This window comes from Tupaia chinensis, unplaced genomic scaffold, assembly GCF_000334495.1.
Source record: "Tupaia chinensis unplaced genomic scaffold, TupChi_1.0 Scaffold143913_1, whole genome shotgun sequence".
NCBI lineage: Eukaryota > Metazoa > Chordata > Mammalia > Scandentia > Tupaiidae > Tupaia > Tupaia belangeri.
Genome location: NW_006203764.1, coordinates 1,036,634 through 1,062,137, shown reverse-complemented (window position 1 = coordinate 1,062,137; position 25,504 = coordinate 1,036,634). Strand labels below are relative to the sequence as shown.

At 52.4% G+C, this 25,504-nt stretch overlaps 1 protein-coding gene across 2 annotated transcripts in view; it reads right to left on the bottom strand.

The window, feature by feature from the left end:
• CLMN (calmin) overlaps positions 1–20,049 on the bottom strand; it is a gene marked incomplete at its 5' end in the record, with an annotated part of 35,420 nt that extends 15,371 nt beyond the window's left edge. For both annotated transcript variants that reach the window (XM_014582896.2, XM_014582897.2), the window contains 6 exon segments: positions 781–974; positions 3,607–3,797; positions 5,897–5,989; positions 10,510–10,593; positions 13,299–13,394; positions 19,988–20,049. In XM_014582896.2, coding sequence (XP_014438382.1) covers positions 781–974; positions 3,607–3,797; positions 5,897–5,989; positions 10,510–10,593; positions 13,299–13,394; positions 19,988–20,049 — 720 coding nt within the window.
• Positions 20,050–25,504: the final 5,455 nt, after the last annotated feature.

The following is a 25,504-nucleotide window of genomic DNA, read 5'->3' as shown; positions in this document are numbered from 1 at the left end:
CGCTGCTACGCAGAGCCATGCTTCTGCCTAACCCACTCAGAAGGCAATTCCACGGAGACAGCCAAGCCCTCTCAGCTGGGTCCTCTCCTATTCTGTCATTCCGATGATGGGACCTGCTCCTGACGGGAATGATCTGCCGACACACACTAAGCTTTAGGCAGTGAGACGTGCATTGCAGAATTATATACAGAAGTGAGGATTTCTGAAACAAACCCAACACCCACCAGTAGTGGAAGAGCTAGGTGTATTTTAGTGTACTCAGAAAACAGCCTATTTTTCAGCCAGTAAAAATACATGAAGGAGACACTCTAACAATATGTGAAATAATTATGTCATGTTATAACAGTAAATTAAAAAGGTAAGATACAAATTATACATGCACTGAATGATAACAGTTCTGTACAGATATTAAAATTAGATGCACAGAAAAATGTTAGACTCATATATAATAGACTGACAATACGGGAGGTGAAGACGTTTTATTGGGCTTTTCTGTATTTTCCCAATTTTTCTATGAGAAACAGTAGGTGGTAGATTTATAAATGATAAGTATTAAAAGAAAGAAAGAGTGAGGGACTAGCAGTTAGTGTAATGGCTATGTTGCTGGACTCCCATGTAGTCGACCGGAGTTCGAGTCCTGGACCCGGTGGCTTAAACTCACACCGGGCGCGTGTGCGTGTGTTCTCTCTGTCTTTCTGGTGAACACACATGCCCGATAGCAAAAAAAAAAAAAGCCTCTCTAAAATAAAAAAAGAAAAAGCGAGTGAGAACAACCGCTACCTTCGGGCTCCAGGAGCCTGGGGATGTGCAAGGCATCCTGTGCGATGCTGAAAGCCTTCTCTAGATTTTCTCGCATGGAGTCTTCCAGGGCCTGCTTCATGTCCACCAGGCTGGGGTCGATGGCCTTGATCACAGCGAGGAATGCCAGCCCACTTCTCCAGCTGCCCGCAAAGTCCTGCACCGCCACGCCGTACCTGCAGCAGCAGCCACAATGCAGGTGGGTGAACAGACTCAGAGGCACGAGGTTACATTCCATTCCAGGCAACGGAAAAGGAGGAAGGTGGACATCGCACAAAGTGGCAAAATAGGACCCTGTAACCCTCAGTTCCTAGATACATAAAGGAGCGACGGTACGCACCATTCATCTCATCGGTGACATTGACAACGGAGCAAACAAGAACGTGTTATGCAATGAAAACAGAACCGGGGCTGGCCCCATGGCCTAGTGGCCAAGAGAACTGGATTCCACACGGCTGACCACGGTTTGAACCCTGGCCCTGGTGGCCTGAAATGTGGGGCACACATGCACGTGTTGTGCCCAGCATATTTTTCAAGCTGTCAAGGTCGGGATTCAAACTACAGCCAATCATGTGGCTTCCAGCTCTCTACACCACTAGGCCACACAGGAACCCCTTAGTGTTTAGAAATCATTTTGTTTAAAATCCACAAGAAGTTGCAAACACAACAGAGTATACACACACTGCATATTTCCCCAGCTTCCTGCAATAATCTTATGTTACCAGGGTGTATTATCAAAACCAGGACACGGACACTGGTCCCAGACGATGATTAATAAAGCTGTACACTGAATTGGAATCCACCAGTCACCGCATGCGCACTTTCACGGGGGAGCTGTATAATACTAAGACATTTGATCACAAGCTCTGGGTTGTGAGTCCAACACCACAAATGAGAAATAAAACTACAGTCATGCTAAGATACTTCCTCCTATCATCCCTGGAACCCTAAGGCCTGGCCATGAACTCTCTCTTTGGATTGATTTATTCCTGAATATTTAATGTGGTTTGCATTAATCAGCTCTAATCTGTCATGCTCCAACCTCCTCAATGAAAACTCCAAAGACAAAACCTCTCTTCCATCTTTTTTTAATTATTATAATCACTTTTCTTTTCTTTTCTTTTTATTGCTAAAGGGTGTGTACTCTCACCAGATGAGGTTGGGGGGACACCCTTTAATGAAGGCGGTCATGCTATAACCCTTTCTCCTTATCTCGTCATCCTATCAGGATCTGGGGCACACACACGTGATTTCCAAGTCACTGGGCCAGGATCAGAACCTCAGACGCCACGTGGGATCTGATTCCCAATAAACTGAGCTTAACCGCTGCACTGTGGGGGCGGCCCTTCTTCCTTCTCTCTCTCACTTCTTCTGAGAGCCAGAGCGTCGGTAACCCCAACAGAGGGATGACACAGTGACCCCCCCAGTCTGCAGTCAGCCCTGACCACAGGCACGCTTGTGCCTGGGCACCTGGGGGGTCTCAGACTTGAACTGGAACCTTCCCACGTGGGAGGCCTGGACAGCACCACATCTGACTGCTGCTCTACTTTGATCCCCCTTCCATCTTTTTCCCCCCGATTGCCAGAGGTGTATGCATTGCCCAGAAAGAGAAAGCAGCCCCCGATAGGCATAGTCACTCTGCGATCTTTCTTCCTTCACCTCTCCATCCCATCAGGATTTGGGCGCCCCTGCATACATGCCCAGCGCAGGTAGCCACCCTACCTACAGTGCCTCACTGCTGCACTCTGGGCCACCCCCTCCGCTTTTATTTCCACACCCTGGGGAGAAGGGAGCCAGTACTTGACAGGCTTCTTGTGTGCTAGCACTGTGCCAGGAGCTTGGGTGACTTTTACCCTCTTCCTGCCCTCCTACCCTGGGAGGCAGTGAGAAAGCGAGCTCCCTGCAGAGGAGACTCGCTGAGGAAAGGGACGCACCAGGCTCTCACCCAGTCTGTATGTGGTGGAGCTGGGGTGGCCCCGAGTCGGTGTGACTTCCACCATGCTGGCCTGGAGCCCCTCCATGGGCTGCTAGTCAAAGGCCTGAAGCAAAACTACCACGACCCCTGGAGCTGGCATGGGGTCAAACCGGGGCCAGAGCTCAGCTCCAATTTACCTCTCTCTGCTTTCGAAGTCCAGACTAACCTTGAGTGTGCCACGGCCTTTGTTATTTTTCAGTAGGTACAGATTCTGAAAGCTTCCCTGTAGCTTAAGAATCCATATGTACAGGGACCAGCAGTTAGCGTAATGGCTATGTCACTGGACTCCCACGTAGTCGACCACGGTTCGAGTCCCGGACCCGGTGGCTTAAACTCACACCGGGCGCGTGTGCGTGTGTGCCCAAGATCCTGCGAGGAGAATGGAGGAGAAAGGATTGCTGCGTGGCCATCCCCCCGGGGGGTGATTTCTCGCTGTCTCCATCTCTCTGTCTTTCTGGTGGGTGTGCGTGCCCTATAGCAAAAACTTCTCCCCCAAAAAAAGGAATCCATATGTACATGGTGTTAGAATCCCACTGGCGATGAGATGGGTGCCATCAGGGCATGCCCACTGGAGTACTTCACATCAGAAGAGAAAAGCCCCTTTGCTTTGAATTCAAATCCTCTCAGTAGCTTTCTGCAAACTGATCATTCCGCGTGTTTTCGACTTAGTGCTCCCTGTTCTGAAAAGAATACGACGCCACAGCACACACATAACCAGCCCCTTATCATCAGGCATCCCTTTCCTTTGGCTCCCCCCACCCCACCCCCAGGAAAGAGGCGATCCTGCCTCTGCCTGAAACAGCCAAGGGGAGGTGGGGGAGAGGCCCACTTACTTCCTCGTCTTCCTCTGCACCCATGTCAGCAGGGTCTTGATGGCCTTCCTCTGGTCCTTCACCGAGATGGCCACGCTCCTCTCCGCGGTGGGGGTGGGTGGGAAGGAGGAGTCTGAGTCTGTGCCCCCTGAGCCGGGTGACAGGCTGGAAGATGGAGAGTTTCTGCTGAGGTTGCCCGTGAGCTCCTTAATCTGCAAGGAAAATGGCAGTTCAGGCCCCGGAGACAGACCCACCCTCTCAGCAATGGGGCCCTTGTCCAACCTGTGGCCATAGGGACCAACTCATGTGGAACTGGCTGTCCGGGTAGGGAGAGCCTTTCTGAATGCTGCATTCAGGGTGCAGACCTGCCAAACCCCGCTGCTGGCCTGGGGTAGAACAGTGCCCAAGACGGCCTGACTGTTGCACGTTACCTGTAAAGTGCGGTCACACTCCAAGGAGAGATCGTCTCCTCTGGAGGCCTCTCCAGCTCTGGCCAGCCACGGCACACAAGGTCTCCCTGACTCCACCCCTGCCCCTTCCCCCTCACTGCCTCTGCCCTTCTTGGTCTCGCTATCTGGCTGTCCCATCTCTCCACTACTGAATTCCTATCATGGGGCTCGAACCCCCAGTACTGCCCTTGACCTACCTACTATATCAGAATCTGCATTTCAGCACCACTCCAGGCAGTCTGCGCGTAGGAAGTTCGAGAAGTACTGGTCTAGAGCACTCCTATTCAACCTTCAAAACCCCGTTCTGCCGTCACTTCCTCCAGCAAGTTTCCCTTACCCTCTGCCCCATCTGCTTCTGCTTGTTCTCACAGCACCCTGCTCCTACCCTGACCGTGGCCTGTACCACAGAGCTCTGTACTATGGGACTGATGTCTGTGACCCCAGAGGGACACGAGGTAGGACCCTGCATATAGAGCTCCTGGGACCGCAGAGAAACTCAGTAGCCAGGTACTAGGTGAATGAAGAGCTGGGCAGATTTGGGGCCTTCGCTATTAGCACATTCGAAGATGTTTCCAGCATCTCTCAGGAGTTTAATAACGAGCATCAGTAACTGAAGCCCATACACCACGCTGACCGTGGCCACAGGGCTTTGCCCACGGCTTTTCTTTGTTCTTTTTAAAAGAGTCTATTTATGTATTTATTGCCTTAGGGCACATGTTCTCTCTGGGGAGAGAAGAGAGACAGAGATAGTGAGAGGGAAAGTGAGAAATCACCCCCCGGGGAGATGGCCAAGGCGCAATCCCTTCTTCTCCATTCTCCTTCCGGGACCTTGGGCACACACGCACACGCAGCCAGTGTGATTTCCAAGCCGCTGGGTCCAGGATTTGAACCGTGGTCAATCATGTGGGAGTCCAGTGATGTAAGCACTATGTCATCTGCTGGTCCCCCATGGCTTCTCTTGATGTCACCACAGGTTATGGCCAAGGTTCCCATTCCACAGATGTGGAAACCGAAGTCTGGAGACAGAACCTTTGCTTGTTAAGTGTAAGGCCCACCCAGAGTGGGGTCTGCTGCCTCCACGCCTTGTTTGTGCTCATCCGAGAATTGAGTTCAAAGCCCAAGAGACCACCCTTCCTTTTATGCTTGGGAGGGTCATTAAATAATGAACCAAGCCTTTCTCTTTCTAATGAAGGTGCGTTTTAGAAGATGACAGGTCAGTTCACCCTCTTGTTAAAGGACAGGAACACAAACACCATCTAAAACGCCAGTGGCACCCCACCCCGGCACCCCACCCGCAGAGCCAGTCCTTGCTCTGAGAGCTGCATTTCTGGACCCAGGCTGACGCGGCAGGGGTGGGACAGCAAGGCCTCTCCTGTCCTCTCCCCTTCCTTTTCTTAGGGCATTGCGACTGGGTCGCTGGAAAATCGTAACACATTTTTGCATAGAGAAACCTAGAAAAATACGTCATGACTTTTCCAGTGACCCAGCGGTACGGCGCTCAGTCTCGGCTGAACACGTGAGTAACTCCAGGAAAGTAACTCTAGTGAGTTTAGCTTTTGGTCAGAAGTTTTTCCCCAGTCCTCATGCCACTTGAATCAAAGTAAACATTTAATTTAATCTTTAAATCCCAGGAGTAGGCGCATCTAGACTAGTGTCCGCACTACTTTATAAATGACAGGACCCAAACTTTCAGACGCCAGACTCCTCCAGTTCTATCTCAGTGCATAGAAAAGGCAAAAGCTGCCAGGACTGCCAGTGACCAAGGTCACTGTCTCCTTGACCTTTGACCTGCTCCACTCTGTCCTGCTGCTGCCCGGAAGGCTCCTGATGGCTACTGGGCCGTGGGAAGGAAATGATGTTACCTGGAAGAAGAGGATTATGTTCCATATCAGCCCGAGAACCAGAGAGGGGTTGCCATCTGCTATTTCCGCTGCGTCGATGCTAACCAGTTTTACCTGGGGACAAGCAATGAGTGAGCTGAAAGGAGGTGCCCGGCGAGGGCACCGTGCGCTTTTCTCATGCCCTCTTGCTTCCTACCAACCCCCACCCCATGTCATCCAGTGCAGCCCAAGGCCACCTATCAGGGACACCCAGCACGCCAAAGTGTACTTAGTGATCGCACACGTGGCACTTACCTGGGCAGGCACTACCCTACGCCCCTTTCACCTGATCATCATTTGTCTGCACAACACCCTATAATGAAGGCACGAGGTCAAACTGTCCCTGTGAGGGAACTCACAGCCCTGGAATATAATATGCAGAGCCACAGAGAGTGAGGTCTGAGTCATTCTCTTCCAAGAAGAGATGGTAAATGCTCGGTAGATCTGTCTCTGCTACCACCACCAACCCTCCAGATCAGCCCACACAGCAGGCATTAATCATCATGGACCAAATCCAGTGCTAATTAGTAAAGCAGTGGCCAGGGGGCTCACACCAGCATCTGCACTGGGGAGTGGTTAAATGCACCTGTGGAGGAGCCCCTTGGGGAACAACCTTGGTCTTTAACATCATTCTGTTGTGACCCCAGCATGATGTTCCCAGTAAGTCCCTCGGGTCAAGTGTGGCCCCCCTGGGTAGCAGCTTCAGCATCGCCTGGCACTCCACAGAAATGCAAATTCTCCCCTGGACCCGCAGAGTCAGAAACTTGGGGGGTGGGCCCGGGCATCTGCATTCTAGCCAGTGCTCCAGGGGATTCTGAGGCGTGTTCCTGTCTGAGGGTCACTGCCCTGGGTCATCATTGCCTGCTGCAAACAGGATCACAGTACATGGATGAGAGCTTGACCACACCCCTGCCCCCACCCCCATCCCTGCAAAGGGCCAGAGAGTAAGCCGCCAGGTCCGGGATTCAAACCATGGTTGACCATGTGGGAATGTCCAGCGCCTTAACCACCACGCCACCTGCTGGTCCCCACAGGTCTTTCTTAACAACCCTTCAAAATGTAAGAAACATTCTTCAGGGGATCAAGGAGAAATAAGGTAAGTCGAGTCATTTATGCTGCAGAAGTCTGCCTGGGAGACCCGGGGACAAACAGCGACAAAATGAAGAGTGTCTTAGACACAATCTTTTCTTCCTCTCCTTTCCTCCCTCCTTTTCTTTCCATGGTTTTTTAAAATGTTTGACACTGGGCTCCGATCCTATCAGCCTGTCAGAGGAGTCTGACACCACCAATCTGCTCGGCCTGGCTCACCCAATCGAGGGAGGCCTCTGGGTTCCCTGCTGAAGCCCGTCCCTGGACTGATGCCAAAAACGTAATTCAGACAACACAGGCACATCAGGGGCAGGTTGGGGGCCAGGAAGGAAGTCATCAACACGGTGAAGAACGCGGCCGAGCAAGTTCAGGTCCAATATTCCGTCCACATTCGTCAGGAGCACACGTCCCGCCTGATGGATCACGTGTGAGGCTCGGCGTCCTGACAGCCTCCTCAGATCTGTGGCTTTCCAAGCACATCACAGTCCAGGGGAATCAAAGCACGCGGTCAACGGGTCATCTGGGCCTTCTCTCCTGCCTACAGGAAGTCCGAACGGAAGAGACGGCCCCGCCTTCTGAGCTGAGCCTCCAAAGAGAGGTGCTCTTGTGGGGCTGCCATGAGTGTAATGGTGCAGGGGAGGGCTGAGCAGGGAAGTGGTTGGCTCCAGGGAGACCACTTGGCAAAAGAGCACTGGCCTGGCCACAGGGCATGGAGAACCTGGCCAAGGGAAGGCAGTGGGTGCAGGGGGTTCATGGCTCCAAGGAGCAGGCCTTGCAACACCTTACCTGGGGCCTGGCCACTGTCCTGTTCTTGGTGATGAAGAGACAACTGAGCAGCCGACCTCAGTGGAGGGCTTCCTGTCGTCCCCCTCCTAATGCAGAGGTCTGTGGTTCCAGGACTGCCCCCTGGTGAGTCTGGCTGGTGCACGCGGGGCAGGTAAGTGGCATCAGATAATGCCTCTCCTGTGGAGCCCTGGCTGCCTGAGTGTTTCTCAAGGTTTGTTTCTTTAATACAGGCCATATATCCGTTTCACAGGTGAGGGAGCTGAGCTCGGAGAGGCAGAATGGCTTGTGGATGGTCATAGAGCTGGTCCCCCGGGCAGTTCATCTCTCACAAGGGTGTGAACCTTTGCTGGGCACTTCCATGTGGCAGCACCGGTGCACAGCCTGGTCCCCTGCCGGTGTGCCCTGCCATCCTGGCTCCCCCGGGCGTAGCTGCTGTTTCGGTCTCTGCAGGATCACACGCCTCTTCGTGCCCCTAGTGTGCTGTGAGCCTGCGGTCTGCATGACACCTCTCCCACCAGACCTGAGCATCATCGAGGCACAGGTGTTTCCATGTGACTGTCCCAGCACCAAGCACGGTCCCCAGGCCTACAGGAGACTCTGGGTGAACAGCCCTGAATTGGTACCTGGGTAATGCTGAACGGGCAGTAGAAGGGATCTCCTACGTGGCACCGGACTCATCTATGTGGGCCGCCGACGGATTGCAGAGGTGGGTGAGGGGAAGAAGAGCAAACGAGTACCCTGGGCCGAGCGCAGAGGCCCCACGCCCTCACAGCAGCAACGCCCCTTTGGAATTCAGGAATGGACCTGCCAAGAACAGCCACACCCATGCCAGCAGTAGGCATCGAACGTCAGCTGCCCAGGTGGAGTGCTGAGTGCCGCCGTGCGAGGGAGACCCCGGGGCCCGCACTCCCTGCCAGCACTTGGCTAAACCACCTGGGCAGCTTGCTCAGCCCTCCACCACCCTGCGAGGCAGGTTCCGTTTTTATCACCTCTCTTTTACAGACGGGGAAACGGAGGCGTGGAGTCTGTCATTTCCTCACAGCTCCTGGAAGCATGTGGGGGATCCAGGATGGAGACCTGAGGCAGCAGTGCTCCAGCCGCGATGGTCCATATGGAGCAGAGACCGACGGTGTTGCTGACTGCAGGGGGAGCCTTGGGGTGGGTGTGGGACGGGCTTTTTTTTTTTCAGCGAGGCCGAACTGGCAGTCTACTCCATTCAGTTTCAAGTATACCACCTGGTGGTTTCTGATGTAGTCCTAGACGGAGACAAGCCACCCTAAAGTCGGGTATGGGGCATTTTCATCATGTCCATTCAAGCTGTGTGCCCACCGGCTCTCACCCTATCACCACTAACCTCCTTTCCTCCCCGACAGAATTCCCTGTGGTGGACAATTCACATGACAGGGATCACAAGGAGTGTCCTGCAATGGGCTTTCTCCACCGAGCAGGACGTTTCAAGGTTCATCCATATGGCAGCATGTCAGGATTTTTTCGTCCAAATAAGATCCCACTGTGTGGCAGATCAGTTTGGAGATCCATTCGTCCGGCAATGAACACTCGGGCCGGCCCTGCCTTCCGGCTGCTAGGCGTAGTCTGCCATGGACCCGCTGTGCTTCCAGTCACCATGACTGCAACTCCACCCTGCGGAGGGGCTCCCCCACTGCACGGCTGTTCAGAGGCAGAGTTCACGCCTCTTCATAGCAGAAGTGCTTTTCTGCCTTCTTGGTGGCTGGGAAGTGGACTAGGACTCTGGTTACACAGCCACACGGTCCTGCCCAGGCCTTTAAACCTCAACAGGTGCCATCCAGGGGACAGTGGAGCAGCCAGGTCTGCCATGGGGAAGCAGAGAGGTCCTTCCACTGGGAGCCAGAGGTCCCTCCCTGATCTGTGTTGGGGCTATCCAGAACAGCAGAGGCGGGACAGTGGGACCGTGACCACAGGGTCCCTCCAGGAGATTCTGGGGCGCAGGGGTTCTAGCACCTGGCATCTCTGGGCTCTGGCCTTGGTTTCAGTCTTCCAAGTCAATCTGTGAGCTACCCGACACCCGCTTCCTGTCTCTGCTACATCGGCCAAAGCCAGCTTCCATTGTGTGCATAAAGAGCGCCAGATGAATCATACTTGATGATAAAGTTTTACTGCATGTAATGCATGTGGCAATTGTAGGGTTTTTTAAACCAGATTAATTGTTGAGCCCTAATAAAAGGGAGCTTTGGAATTTCATCCCTCTTGGACTATCCCTTTCCATTTGTGAAGGACATGGAGCATTCCAAACACAGAAAAAGTGAATCAAGTCTGGAACGGTCTGTCCAGGAAGGAAGACTTCTGTAACTCTTGCCCTGGCCCACACGGCGTCCTCTTGGCTCTTTGCTTCTCTCCACATTCTAAGTTCCAGGACACAGAGCAGCACTCTGACATGCTCACCGCACTCGCATTCCAAGGGATGATCAAAGAAAATGTCAACCCAGCTCCAAAGGTCTGGGAGCCAGCTGGCTGCTCTGCCCTTCCCAGCACTGAACATCCACAGAGTCGTAGCTCTAATGGGCATGGAGAGGGTGAGCAGGGAGTCGGGGACTACACCCCCAACGTGTGGCTTATGGTCTAACGTGATCACGTTAGCAGAGTGTATTCCACACTTCGCTCGTGACCCGTGCTCAACTTCAAACTACCTCCTTTCTGTAAGAGGACACGCTTGTGTTCACAGACACGCTTCAAACACTTACGTTGCTATCTTCCAGAAACTTAAGTGCTTTTGCTATGTTGTTCAGCCGAAAAATACGATGCGATGAGGATTTGTATTCGTGCAGCTAAAAGAAACAAAACAGAAAGAAAGAAGCCAGTTAAACCAGCATGGGCACTTGAGATGCACAAAGGTGCCGCTGGGTGTCCTTTATCTTTCAACGTGTATTGCAAGAGAAAGGAGGCTTGCCCGCTAAAGCCCACATGGACTGCACGCAAACCCACGCACTGTTTGTAATGTCAGGGGCCCTCGTAGGCCAGTCTTATTTAAGCCACCTGCGACTTAACTCACTAGAGCTGGTGAATGGGGGGGACCAAAGGAGGTTAACGGAGACTTGCTGGGTTTTTCTCCCTGATGCAGCCCCTGGCTTGAGATACCCCCTTCTCCAGAGACCCTCAGTGGCATGTCCTCGCCTCTGGGCAAAGCCTCTGCTAGAGCAGGAGTGTGAGCTGTCGGCATCACTGCTCAGCCACGGAATCACCACACAGCCCCTCCCTAGGGGAAGCAGAGGTTTCTGTTTTCTGGCCAAGAACTCTGTGGACAGTTATCCCAGGTCAAGAGGGAAAGTGGCCTGCAGACTCTAAGACTCTGACGATGCCAGCCCTACACCCCCGGGAGTGTGGCCACAGTGAACATTCCTGCACGCCAACCCATCCATGCTCCTGGGGCCAGGGAGGAGTCAGTTCTGCCAGGTGTGAGCAGCCAGGCCAAGCTTTCAGTCAAGTGGAGGCCTGCCGAAGACACGGTGGCTATTGACCAGTGGCCTGGCAATAAGGACGGAGCCAGCATTGCTGGGAGCACGGAGCAAAGGACCAGAACACACTTTTCAGGAAGCCTTTTGGGGACCACGCTGCCAGCTCATTGCAAGATGTGCTAAGAAATCAAATACTACTGGGACCCTTATGCAGAGGGCGTAATGGTCACGTTGCTGGATTCCCACGTCGTCAACCAGGGTTCCAGTCATGGACCTGGTGGCTTAAAACTCACACCAGGAGTGCGTGCATGCCACAAATCCCAAGAGAATGGAGGAGAAGGGACTGTGGTGTGGACATCCCTCCTGGGGAGTGATTTCTCACTGTCTGTCTCTCCAACAAGTGCATGTGCCCTATAACAAAAATCCCTCTTAAAAAAATAGAAAGAAATCAAATACTATTTTTGCTGCAATGGGTTGCCCTTCCCTAGAATTCATAACGTAACTTGGCGCACAGCCCCTCCAGAGTGTGCCGGACGGGCATCTGCCATTTTGCTATCAGGAAAGCTTACTGGGTGTGATGCGGCCCCAGAGACACTTGCTCTGAGGACAGGAGAGACTGTTGACTTGAAATGTACAGCAGGAAACAGGTACAGAGAGGTGAGTCCTGGCTGAGCTCTGGCGGAGCTGGGACCCATTACTGTACCTCTGCAGTAGCCACAACAGGGACCTAGGCCAAACCCTACCCTTCACTCCACAGCCAGGTTCTCACCCCGACACTATCGGCATGTTGGAGCGGATCGGTTTGGCCCTGTGGGAGCACCTGGCAATAATATCTGAGGCATTTCTGGTTGTTCACAGCTGAGGTGCTCCTGGTACAGATGGTAAACACCCTGCGGCCCACAGGACTGTCCGGCCCCCGAGTCCCCGGGGCCGAAGGCGAGGCGCCTGCTCTGTGGAAGGCGGAAGGCCAGCTGCACACAGCACACAGGCAACGTGAACGGTCTGGCAGACATCCAAAGAGGAGCGGAGGTCCATATCAGCTGGTTCAGTTCAACTTCGGCCATGCTTCAAAGACTCTTCTAGAAGTCAACAATTCCCACTTCAGTCTCGGGGTGGATAACAGAATTGAGTTGGTAAGAGATCTTTCTCTTCGGTCTTCCTGATTCTTAACTATCATCTCAGTTCATGCACTAACTGGTTAGCTAAACTTTAATTTTCTAGTTCTAATTTTTACCCTTTCTGGCTCAGTAAAAACACGAGGCATTTATTTAGTTACTTATTAAAATATATTTGCTTTTAAAAACAATACTGTGGGGGGCCAACAGGTGGCGTGATGGTTAAGGTGGCTGAATTCCTACATAGCCAATGGCGGTTTGAGTCCTAGACCTGGTGGCTGAAAATCATGCTGGGCATGTGAGTGATGCCTAAAATCCCGAGAGGAGAATGCAGGAAAAGGGACTGTGGAGTGGCCATCCTTGCAGGGGGGTGGGGGGTGATTTCTCACTTTCCCTTTCTATGTCTCTGTCTCCTCTCTGGTGAGTGTATGTGCCTTATGGCAAAAATCTGAAAAAAAAAAAGAAAAAAGAAAGAAAGAAAGAAAGAAAGAAAGAAAGAAAGAAAGAAAGAAAGAAAGAAAGAAAGAAAGAAAGAAAGAAAGAGAAAATGATCATGCAGGCTAGCCTGTGGTGTGGTTGGATCCCACACACCTAGGTGCTCGAAAAACACACTAGCCACAAGTGAGCACATGCCCAGAATCCTAAAAAGAGAATGGAGAAGGGATCGCAGCATGACCATTCTTCATGGGTAGTGACTTCTCATTTTTCCTCCTCCTCTGTGTCTCTCTGGTAAGCATGCACACCTTCTAGCAAATTAAGACAAAGCAAAAGGTACTGCTTAGTTACACGATTATACCACTCGAAATCACTAACGAAGCAACGCTACTCTCAGAAGTTTCTTACTGCAGGATGTCTGAACGGCCAGGTGTGTGTACATTCGTATATACCTGCGTTGAAAAGAGACCCTCGACAGCGTTTTCTTTTGCATTGTATTTCTTCCTGACCCTTGTGTGACATACGTACCAGATTTCGCCCAGATAGGACTTCTAACAAAGCCATTAAGATCTTGCCATCTTGTATATCAACGAATAAATCTTTAACTTCTAGAGGTGGGTTGCACTGTGAAAGAGAAGGAAAGTACCCAATTAGTGATCTGTGTCATCAAAGTATTAGATCATCGGAAAAACCACGGCATGCGAACCAGCAGTTAGCGTAATGGCTGTGTCGCTGGACTCCCACGTAGTCGACCGCGGTTCGCGTCCCGGACCCGGTGGCTTAAAATTCATGCCGGGCGCATGTGTGTGCGTGCCCAAGATCCTGAGAGGAGAATGGAGGAGAAGGGATTGCGGCGTGGCCATCCCCCCTGGGGGGTGATTTCTCGCTTTCTGTCTCTCTGTCCCTCTCTGTCTGTCTGGCGAGCGCACACGCCCTATAGCAAAAACCTCTCAAAAAAAAAAAAAAAAGCCACGACACATTTTGCATAGAAGCACATAGAAAAAATAGAGGCGTGACATTTATGGGACACACAAATAGATAACTAACTGTTGGTAATGTGTATGACATCTTCAGCTGGACTGAAGTGTACTCATGCTGGGTAAATTCACTGTCCAAGCTGTAGTGATGTAGCAATTGAATGTAGAAAATAAAAATGTTTTTAAAAAGAAACACATAGAAAACTACGCCATGACTTCTCCGACAACCAAATATTTCAGAGATGCACCTTTCGGCTCGGGAGAAGATGTGCAGACATCCGGGGCTGCCTACTCGCAGAAAGGCTCCGGAAGTGGTGGCCCGTCCTGCAGCTGATGGGCAGCACATTCCCGGTCACCGGGCAGGGGAGCTGGGCAGAAGATTCAGCAACTGGGCTGACAGAATAAGTGACGCTTGGGGACCTTTCTAACCTGAGATCTCAGAGCCCCAAGATTAGGTGACATCCACGGGTCTGGTTTAGGGTAGAAAGAAATGGCATGTCTTACCTAGAGACTCCAGAGAATAAAATACTTCTACTAGGGCTTACACGAGATTCCTGAGTGCAAGCCCTTCACTTCATCTTGCAGAAACTGGGGCCTAAGAAAGTGGGGCTGGGTGGTGGTCCTAGCCCCGGGTCCAGTTAGCGCTGGAATAGTGCTGTTTCCCGCATCGGCCGTGCTGGCCAGGCGTGAGCAAGCGCACCTCGATCCACACCCCAGCATCACATCCCGGGTGGGCTGCGCTCCAGGCCTCCGTTCAGATGTGGACAAGGGCCCCCACCTCCAGCCCCGTCTCTGCAGGTGCGCCCTCCTGAGGTGTGCCTCGTCACTTCATCCAGTCTGGAGGCGGGGGTAGCCCTGGCAGGGGAATCTGGGGAGGAGGCTGGTGTGCCGGTGTGCCTCGGTGGGCAGGGACACAAAATGCCTGTTGAAATGCGGGGCGGCTGGGTATGGGAGGGACGGAGGCCTGTCCTCTCCTCCACGTCTGCAGCTTGTTAGGAACTCAGAGGGGCAGAGGTTTATTTCTATCTCCATGTGCATGTTATGTATATTTATACGTTTACCTCCAAAAATAATACAATTATAACAAACCAAATCCGTCTAGTTAAAACTGTATAAAAAGTTGTACCAAAAAAGCTGAATGCCCTCTCTAGTCCTTAACAAAACCCAGGCTTCCTGAGATAAACATGCTATCTTAAGGAGCACCTTTCACACGAACCAGTAAGCAGCCAGGGGGTTAGATAGCTGTGCTCAAATGCAAGCCCCACCTCAACAGGGACGGCCTCCCTCCCCAGGCCGAGTGCCCTTGTCTGGAAGGTCAATGCATAAAAGAAGTCAGACCACATCAGAGGCCAGATGGACAGGAGAACATTAGGTAAGGCGCCTGGAACCCGCCTTCCCGGGGAACTCCCACCCGCTAACCAGGAAGTGCTTCCTCCTGCAGCCTGGGGATGCCCCGTCAGTAGGTATTTCAGGCAGGGCCGCGCGCGCCTGGCAGCTCTAAGTGGGAAGGAGTGTCCTCGGCTGGCTGCCCTCAGCGAACAGCAACCAGCTGACAGCAGCCTCCTTTCCTGCATTCCCAGGGCCCCTGTTCACCCAGACCACTCCCTCTCCTTGGGAGAAAAGGAGTTCCCACGCAGGACCTGGAGTGTGGAGGGGCCTGCATAGGACAAGGGTTGCTGTCCAGGTGAACTGATGTGGCACAGTTCGGCATGGTGTAGTCAAGAGCTTGGCTGGGGTCCAAGGAGCCAGCTGGAACTTGTGGGTCAGATGCTCCAGTGCAGGGGTTTGCAAACTGCATCTCCCAGAACCCTAGGAGTCAGCAGAGCAGCTTCAGGGCCCTGCACAGGGGCAGGGCGTTGAAGAGGAGGCTCATTCCCGGCTCAGCTCTTACTGGCCTGTATTTAGGACTCCAGACGAGGCTGGGGTTGAATAGAAGTTTCTGTTGACTAAACAACTTGATAGTAACTCCTCTAATGCAACTTGATAACTCCTCATGGTTAGGACTCTTGTATATGTATACGTTTACCTCCAAAAATAATACAGTTATAACAAACCAAATCCATCTAGTTAAAACTGTATAAAAAGTTGTACCAAAAAGCTGAATGCCCTCTCTTGGGGGGCAGGGTTCAGAAAACCTTCATTCTTCCTAAAAAATGTTCCTTTCTCTCCTTTCTCTTTCTTTCCTTCCTTTGAAAAACAGAAAGAGAAACACCCACAGGGTCCCACACCAGGAATCTCTCCCCAGCCTTTCCAGTCAGCCAGGATCATAGGCATATACGTGCACTCAGTGAGAACAGGTCAGCTGGGGAACCGAACCCTGACCTCCCGGCACCAGAAGGCATCCAGCCTTGCAGAGCACCGCGCTACCACTGCACAACCCAGGCTGGGCCAGAAACCTGCATTCTTCAGAGGCCCCCACCCTAGCCTGAATCCCTTGCCTGGGTGTTCTCTCTGCGCCTGCGTACTGGAAGGCTGTGCGCTCACACAGGAGACAGGGTTAATGGGGCCCAGTGCCCCTGGGGCCCGTAACCAGCCAGAGACACAGAGGCCAGGAAAGCCGGGAAAACACAATGGGTCCCAGCCACCCTTTGCCTCCAGGAAGTCTCCTTCCCATGGCAGCCTGGGAGGGTCTGTGTTTTCGTTTTTATGAAGGAAGGTGGCATTTCCTTATTCTTTATATGAGTCTCCTTACCCCCCCCCCCCCCGTTAAAAAACCAGATGGCGTCCCCCTCCCCCCCCCCCCCCAGTGAAAACACAGGGTGGTTCCACCCACAGGTGCACAGAAAAGGGCTTTGCTTCAAGGGCAACTGCGACTTTGAACTAAAAGGCAAAGTATTTTCTTTGCAAACTCCTACAGCTCCAAGGGTACATTCCATGCTGAGCATGACGGCATCGGGTTACGGGGCCCTTACGGAAATGTTATTCCTGCTAATGTGAGGCAGAAAACACGAGACCCGAACAAAATACCCACTGATAAATGGACTAACAAAATTTCCAGTTACCAGCCCCGACCGCGGCCAAGCCATGCTCTGGAGCTCAACCTGAAGAATAATTTCCATTGACAGTTCCCGTAAGAGCCCCCCCACCCCCAGCAGCAGCAAACGGGGCCTTGGCCGGAGTCCATCCTGCGGGACAGCAGGAGGAAAACTTGAAACGGCTCCAGTGAAAACACTCCTAGGGCCCCAAACGTTCCGTGGGCTTCATGAGATTGGTATGGCCGAATAAACAGCACCCCCAGGGCCTTCTTCATGATCTAACTCCTTCGGTAAATGAAGGAATTTTTCCAGAAGCCAGAGACTCAGTAAATATTTCTGACAGCCTTCAAATTGCAGTTAAGCCCAATTCACCAAGGAGTTCCTAGGTTTCCTTTACATGAAAGGTTGTTCTTGAAAGTCTCAAGGTTGGAAACATGGATGTTAATTTTGCCCTGTTTATTAGGCATCAGTTTCAGGTGCTATCTGATTTATCTGCAGAGTGGGCGTTACCTACCTGCCCCTCCAAAAGGGCAGAGCTTGGCCAAGGAGAAAATCCTTGATAAGAGAAATGCTAACAGAGGTTGGTTCGGGGTGGAGAATGAGTGCACGGGTATTTGCTATATGACCCTCCGTACTTCTCTATATTTATTTATTTTTAATTAAAATAAGAAAGACAGACTCTGATACTGTACCCCACCCTGCAGCAGGAACTCCCAGCTACCCCGACTCACATCAGGCATTAATTTAGGAGTTCAATGAACTCAGGTTTGGAGACCATTTTTCCTTTTTTTTTTCCCCCTTAAAAATAACACTTCACTTTATGAGCACTGCTGAAAATGCACCAATAGTCAAAACAACTGGCAAAAGATTTGCAATGCTTCGGACATGATATATAGCCTTTCACCTGCAGAGTGTGGGACTGGGCTGAGTGGCAGCCTTCACACCCATTCTACAGGTGGGAAATAGAGGCACGGCTGGTCAAGCCTGCTCAGGAAACAGTCTAGGCCGAAAGGGAAACGATGTGATTTAGAATCCCTGTCCAGAGCTCCACTTCCTAAAAGCCACATTTACCTTCTCTCCTTCCTAATTATTTCAGTGCTTTTTCTCTAAGAACCTTCCTTTTCTGGTTAACCATAAGAGCAGTCCATAGATATTCTTGTGCTTAAGAGGAGAGGAGGGGCCAGCAGGTGGCATGGTGGTTAAGGTGCTGGACTCCCACATGGCTGACAATGGGTCGAGTCCCCAGCGGCTTGAACATCATATCAGGTGCATGTGTGTGCATGCCCAAAATCCTGACAGGAGAATGGACTGCACATGGCCGTCCCCCTGGGGGGCGATCTCTCACTCTCCCTCTGTCTCTCTCCCGTGAGTGCACACACCTATAGCCAAAACCTGGAGGGAAGGAAGGAAGGAAGGAAGGAAGGAAGGAAGGAAGGAAGGAAGGAAAGAGAGAAGGAAGAGGAGAGAAGAAAACAGACATACCTAAGCCCACTTATTTCAGAAAGAACTGGGGCTGACGGGGTAGAGCAAGAGAACCAAGCGTGGTGCTTAAGAAGAAAGAGGTGACGTGAGTAAAACGAAAACCAGTAAAACAACTTTCTTTCTCTTTTCCCTTTTTTTAGATTTTGGCCATAGGGCATGTGCGCTGCCAGAGGGACAGGGAGAGGGACAGTGAGAACCCCCCAGGGAAATGGCTATGCTGACATCCCTTCCCCTTCATTCTCCTCTTGGGATTTTGGGCACACATGCACACATGCCTGGTATGATTTTCAAGTGACCGAGTCCATGACTTGAACAGTGGTTGGCCCTGTGGGAATCCAGTGCCTTAACCAGCATTCCACCTGCTAGTCCCAACCATTTTTCTTAAAAGGAACAAGAAGGAATCTGTCTTTTAGCCCTGGGCAATTCTGGATGCTCACAGTCTTGGGGTACAGCCCGGCAGGTGGGGCGGACTAGAGTTTAGCGTGCTCATCCTCATCTTGCTCGCTCCGAGCTGTGTCCCCTTGCCCTGCCTCTCCTGTGTGTTCTCATCTTGTTCACGTGGCTGGGAGGGGCTCGTTCCACTGTTGACAGTGTGTGCACAAGAAGCGCTACACACAAAATGCCACTCAAAGCAAGCTGGCCAAGGAATGGATGAAGGAAAACAGTAATAACAACAGAAGACAGGACCAGCAGAGGGCGCCACGGGGACATCGCTGGACTCCCACAGTGCCAATCGCGGTTTGAATCTCAGACCTGGCAGCTTAAAACTCATGACAGGCATGTGTGTGTGCGTGCCCAAAGTCCTGAGAGGAGAATGGAGAAGAAGGGATTGTAGTATGGCCATCTCCTCTGGGAGGGGTGTGATTTCTCGCTTTCCATCTGTCTTTCCAGCGAGTGTACACACTCTACAGGGGGAAAAAAAAAAAAAAAGGAGGAGAAGGTCAGGCCCACCAAGATGAACCACGAGAACAGCTGCAGAAGAGCTCAGGAAGGGCATGGGCCGTCTCTGTGTGCCTGTCCCCTTGTTCTAACAGGAGAGGGGCCGCTCAGGTAGTCATGACGACTAAGGGCCACATTCCACGCATGCTGCATGATGCGGCGTCTGTTGTGATGTCAAAGGGGGAGGTCACACCACTCCTCAATGGCAGCACTTATGTGAGTAACAAGGGGACCTGGCCTTATTAAACAAGGACCAGAGTTCTTAATAATTAATTCAAATTCCCACAAATGACTCTTTTTTTTTAAAAAAAGAATTATTTTATTTAACTTTATTTATTTTAACTTGACCAGAGAGGGACAAAGAGAGAGAGAGAGAGGGAAAGTGAGAAAGCCAGCTGCCAGGTCTGGGACTCGAACCGTGGTCGCCCAGGTGAGAGTCCAGTGACCTTAACCACCATGCCACATCCAGTCCCCCTAAAAACGATGCTTAACAGAGCCCCATATCAGAAGTCACGGTGCCCATCTGTGTTTGAGACCCTGGCCGTCCTCCTCCTGCTGATGACTGAGGGTGTTCAACAATGAGGCTTCCAAGGCTTGCTCACCGGCTTCTACTTAAAGACAGACCCTCTCCTTGGGCACCTGGACAGACCCTCCCCGAGGGTGGCACTGTGTCTGACTTACCTCCGTGTTCCCTGCACCGAGCTCGGTCCCCAGCCATGAGAACACGCTCAGGCGGGTTGTAACAACTCAAGAACGACAGGGCACAGAGCCAGGCCTCCCCGGCCCACGCTGGCAGTGGCTCGAGATGAATGTGCCTCCTCACAGAGACTCAAGGCCCACTTACCTTTTCTAGATGCAGATTTATCCAGCGAGTGAATGTCCTCTTCTGCACATTTTCCCTCTCAACTGCAAACGAAGAGACTCCATTAGCTGGGGAAAGAAAAAACGCACAAAATCCTGCCTGTCCCTTGCCGACGGGGGCTCTAGGTGATGGCAGGCAGAGTCCTGGAGGGTCCCACAGAACATACCCCTTTGTGGAAGCAGGTCGGCAAGGGCTTATGGGGCCCAGAACACACGTGTCCCGCCCAACTCCGGGACATCCATGTAAGTGGAGGGAGGGCCCACACGCTCGTTCACACGGAACGGCAGGTTCTACACCACCAGGTAGCCATTTGACTCTCTAGGTCAAGAAGCACCAATGGGAAAATACAAACTAAGGGACTAGCAGGTTGCGTGCTAGTTAAGGGTTGAACACTCCCAAGCACAGCCAAGCACGGTTCGAGTCCTGGACCTGGTGGTCTGTTTTCTCACTTTCCCTCTCTTTATCTCTCTATCTCTCTGTGGTCAAATTAAAATAAATGAATGAATAAAAAAATACAAATTAACCCCCATGGTGATGGTACCGATGGTGACGGTACTGCACAGCCACATGCGATAGTGATGGGGCCGAGAAGCTGGGATACAGGACAGGGCGGAGTGGCACCAAGGTGAGGAGTCGGGATGAGGGCTCTGGAATGGGCCAGGAAGCAGTGGGAAGAACTCAGAAGCCCTGGGTCAGACTCAGCCCCGCAGCCGTGTGCCCAGGCCTGATCTGCACCCTGAGGACGAGGTGCTCACGCCCCAGGCTCTCACGAGGGCAGCCACAATGAGCCAGAGGACGTACACAGAGGAAAGCGCTGCCCAAACGGTCTCCCTCACAAAGATCTTTCCTTGTCAAGGGTCACTACGACCCACCAAGCACTAACTGCATCCTGGGTATTTGGTTTCCTTTAGTCCTGCAACCCCACAACGCCCTTTGCAAAGCAGAAACTAGCCTGTGACAGTCTTGGGCTGCCTAGCCATGGAAGGAGTCGATCCAGGCCAAGCCACGCAGCCTAGATGGGTGGCAGCCATACCATGTCGGTCTGTGGAAGTGTACGATCGATGTCCGCACCACGACATCGCCTAACCCATTTCTCAGTGTCCTTGTCACTGAGCAACAATGCCTGCGCTTTACAGAGCAATAGACCAGCTCAGAGAGGTTACAGTGACCTGCCCGGGGCAGAACTGGGGATCACGCCCAGGTCCATCTGCCCCACATCAGCCAGCACCCAGCAATACCAAGGCCTGTGCCTGAAGTCCAGCTCTTCCAGTTCCAGCAGTGGTATCTGCAAGTAATAGCAGCAATGTAAAAATCTGAGCACTAGGGACCAGCAGTTGGCATAATGGCTATGTCACTGGACTCCCATGTAGTCAACCACGGTTTGCATCCCGGACCCAGTGGCTTAAAACTCACGCCGGGCGCATGTGCATGCATGCCCAAGATCCCGAGAGGAGAATGGAGGAGAGGGGATTGCGGCGTGGCCATCCCCCCTGGGGGGTGATTTCTCACTTTCTATCTCTCTGTCTCTGCCTGGCGAGCGCACGCACCCTATAGCGAAAATCCGAGCACTGGCCACACAGCAGGTGCCAAGCTAGGCACATTAACCATCGGCACCCTTCCTGGACCCTCAGAGGAGGGACTAGCATAATCCTCAGATGGGCAGCCGGGGTGCAGGGACATGCAACTTGCCCACGGCCGCACAACGAGGGCTTCTATTTAGACAAAGAAATAGAAGGGCACAGAGTTAATAAGCAGCCAAGCCAAGACTCGAGCTGTGTGCATTCTCCTCTCCCTTCCGAGCGCTGCAGCCTCAGCCATCGTGGGGCCCTCGAGAACCCAGTGGGTGTTTCTGTGACAGGTCATGGCGCCAGTGTCTGGGCCCAGGAGCACGGTGGCCCCCGTGTCTGGGTCCATGGTAGACTGAGGCAGCAACCTCCACAGCTTCAAGCTGCTATGCCTCTCAGGAAGCTTCTGTGAAACGCTTGAGCCAGACGACTCCTAAATCACTCAGTTCTGAATTTCACCGTATTGGAAGAACACATCACACATGCCCCGAACCAGTTCACATTTCTCTAGCAATGAGAAAATGAGAGCCAATTCATCTCCTGGGGAAGCAAAAAGGCTAGTTTTCTGTCACAGCGATGGCGCGTTTTCCTCTTGGCCTCATTAGTAGGCAGATAGTGGCACCCATAAATCATATTTTAATATTGTGCCTTTCAGTCTCTTTAATTGAAGAGCAAGCAGACAGTAATTATGTACATAACTGCTTTCCTCTCATTTTCCTTCTTTCCTCTCATTTTCCTTCTTTTCTACAAGAAAAGGTCACCAGCAAGTAAGCGTAAGAATTAAAGATCTAATTCCAGTAAGCTGTGTTTCATGGCCAGGGAGGGGATGGTGGGAGGAAAAGAAGTCGATAGAAACAAGGTAGGGAGAGACTTCTGAGTCGGAGTCTAAGAAACTTCTGGAAGCTTGGAGAACACCCTACCTCGAGCCCCACTAACGATCGCTCCACCTCTGCACATACAGACTCTCCTCGTTCCCTTTAATGGCTGCGGTGTTTGACATAGCACCGGTATTTCGCGGCTTACTGACCGTCCCCCATTAGGGACAGCGGGCAATGATCGTCGAGAGCAATGCAGCCAGGAGCATCCTTGTGCAAATGCACGCCACGTGGTTCTCGGTGTGCAAGCGTCTCCATGTACTTCTTATGCTTGACTACTCGGAGTGGAGCTGTGGGGTCTTAGTGGTAGGCACATTTAAAATTTTAATAGCTACTTCCAAATTGCCCTCCCTAAAGGCTGCCCCAGTTTACACTTTCACCCCCACCTGTCTTTAAACAAGTTTATGGGGACTGTAAAGTATTTACACACACATTCAAACACTTGGCTGGTTTCTCCATATGGCTTCAGAGAGAGCAAAGTCTATCCCCTGAAACAGAACGCACTGACTAAAAGCCCAGGAGAAGCTGGGTTAGGCTGCTGGCTTAACTGCACTCAGGGGCGTCCACGAGGCGATGTCTGTTGGTTTACACATGCCTCCTCCATCCATCCCTCTGTCTATTCAGCCATCCACCCATCCATCCATCCTCCCAACTGACACTTATTCAGTGACGACCTAAGCGGGGAACTCTGACAGGCCCGGTGAATAAAACCAGAAGTGAAGGACTGAGCATTCATGGGATCTGTGCTCACGAACCACAGCCACGTAGGAGAGAGAAAACGTGCATGTCACATGCGCAGCTGCAGGGAGAGGTGAATCAGCTATGATGAGGGCTCACAGGGATGGGAGAAGGTGACTTCAGACCCCAGAGGATTCTTTTCCAGGCCCCCAACAGGATTCCACAACAGAAGTGGAACACAGAGGGGCTCCTGCAGCAAAGACTCGGTTTTCAGACCCTACCCTGGTTCAGAGCCAACCCTTGGGCAATATCTGGTCCAGCCAAGACTAGTGACAAACCTGAGCAGGGACAGCTTTGGCTACAGAGCTGATCCACACAAGCACAGGAGGGTGACAGCTGAGAGACCAGGGTGCTGGGAGACCAGATCTCAAATAGCAGACGACTCCCTAACAGGTGTTTTCTGGACTTAAAACCAGGACACTCAGCACACCATCGCTCAGCACACAGGAGAGACTGCGAGCACTTGAGCCCATTCAACACACCCACGTCAGGGCCACGAGCCGTTAGCTATGTGACCGTGGGCAAGTTCACGACTTCCAGACACCTGAGGCTCAGCCTCCCCTCTGCAGAAGGGGGTAGCCGTGCCTCTCTCCCAGGAGCACTGGGGCGATTAACCAAGCACCCCGAAAGACATCCCTAACAGCTGCTCCCTCAAGGCCAGTCTCCCAGCCCCCACGTCCCATGGCAGGCCCTGGACTGAGGGACGTGTCTGGTGTCCCAACACCAAGGCCCGCCCCTCGTTCACAGCCTTCTTCATTCCGAAATGCCCACCCCCATCCTGCAGAATGATTCCACTTCTGGCCTGCCAAGACTCCATAAACTTTATATAGTTTCCATAAATCCAACGGCCCCTTTTTTCCTATCACGTTGTAAAGGTGTAGGAAACCATTTTTCGGGAAGGGTCTGGCCTTCTTGCGGAGTGTTTGTGGGGCCCGGTGTGGGTTTACTGGGCAACAACAGAGTAATAACAGCACTGTAAAATCACCAATCTGGTGCTGCCTGGCTGGCCGGGAGGCCCAAAGCTGGGCAGGGTGGGAGGGTAGGCGCTTGCCAGCCCGGGGCCCCAGAGGCTGGGATGGAGAGGCGTGGGGGCCCGGCCTTCTGGCTCCACTCCACCAGCCTGAGTCCCTAGATGGGACGTCATCGCTGACTTTGCCAAGAATAGACCATCAGGAATGGGGGGTGGGACGTGCCTCTTTCTCCAGGCCACTGTTGGCCATCTTAGGGCCACAGAGACAGGGCACTGGGAGTTAAACAGACTCACTTACACTGCAGCCTTTTGTCTCTGTCTGTACTGCCTACAAACCCATTTCCCTTACTATAGTTCCTCTGCTCTTCCCCACCCAGGATTAAGGCTTGGTTTTACCTACATATAAAAAATACTTTCTCATGATAAAAATCTGAATAATGCATACAAGTTTCCAGAATCTCTTGGAATGTCATTATGCCCAGAGGAACACACCCACACACAGCTAACACGTGCACATGCTCCTATACACAATGTCAGTGCGATTGGTGAACTGTGGTTCTGCAAGTGTGGCCCCTGGATCACTGACATCAAAGTCTCTAAGGTGACAGTTAAAATGCTGACCCTTCCCTCCATCCAAGACATATGGACCCGTGCTCTCTGAGGTCAGGGCCTGGGGACATGCATTCAAGCAGCTTAGCAGCTGGTGACGGTGCAGGACTCAGAAATTTGGGTCTGGCAGGAAGAGACAACTGGCAGACTTTCTCAGCCATCCTTGGGCAGGTAGAGAATGCCCGTGGGCACATCGGCCTGGCAGAGCAGAACGGACAGGCAGTCTGGAACCAGACACGTGGGCTCCACCGCCAACCACAGATGGGGACACAGGTCGCAGGACTAACTGGCACTTAGGCCAACGTGGCATAGGGACTGGCTGCTGGCACTGGGTAAGAAAACAGCTGTTTCCTGTCCTCCTTCATCTGAGCACTCTCCCCAACACTGGCACCCCCTGAATGGCTTCAGTCACTGAATTCACATAGTTGGGAAGGAACTGATTCTCCTGGGAGGTGTCTTGGCCTAGAGAACCCCTATCAGGATTTCTGTGGAGTGGACATTTTCTTGGACATCCATCCAGCTGGGCCACCTCAGAGCCTGTCTCTATATGCTCCCTGGCAGGAGGAGGGAGGCCAAGAAGCAGGCTGACCTCACCTCGGCATGTTCAGGCCCCCGAGCTGCTGCATAGCCAGACAGGTGCGTGGAGCCCGAGGGCTCCAGGCTGGGCTGCTGTGCACCTGGGGCAGCCCTTGAACCCATCGTCTGGATGGAGGCTGGTGGGCGAGACCGAGCACCGTGGGCT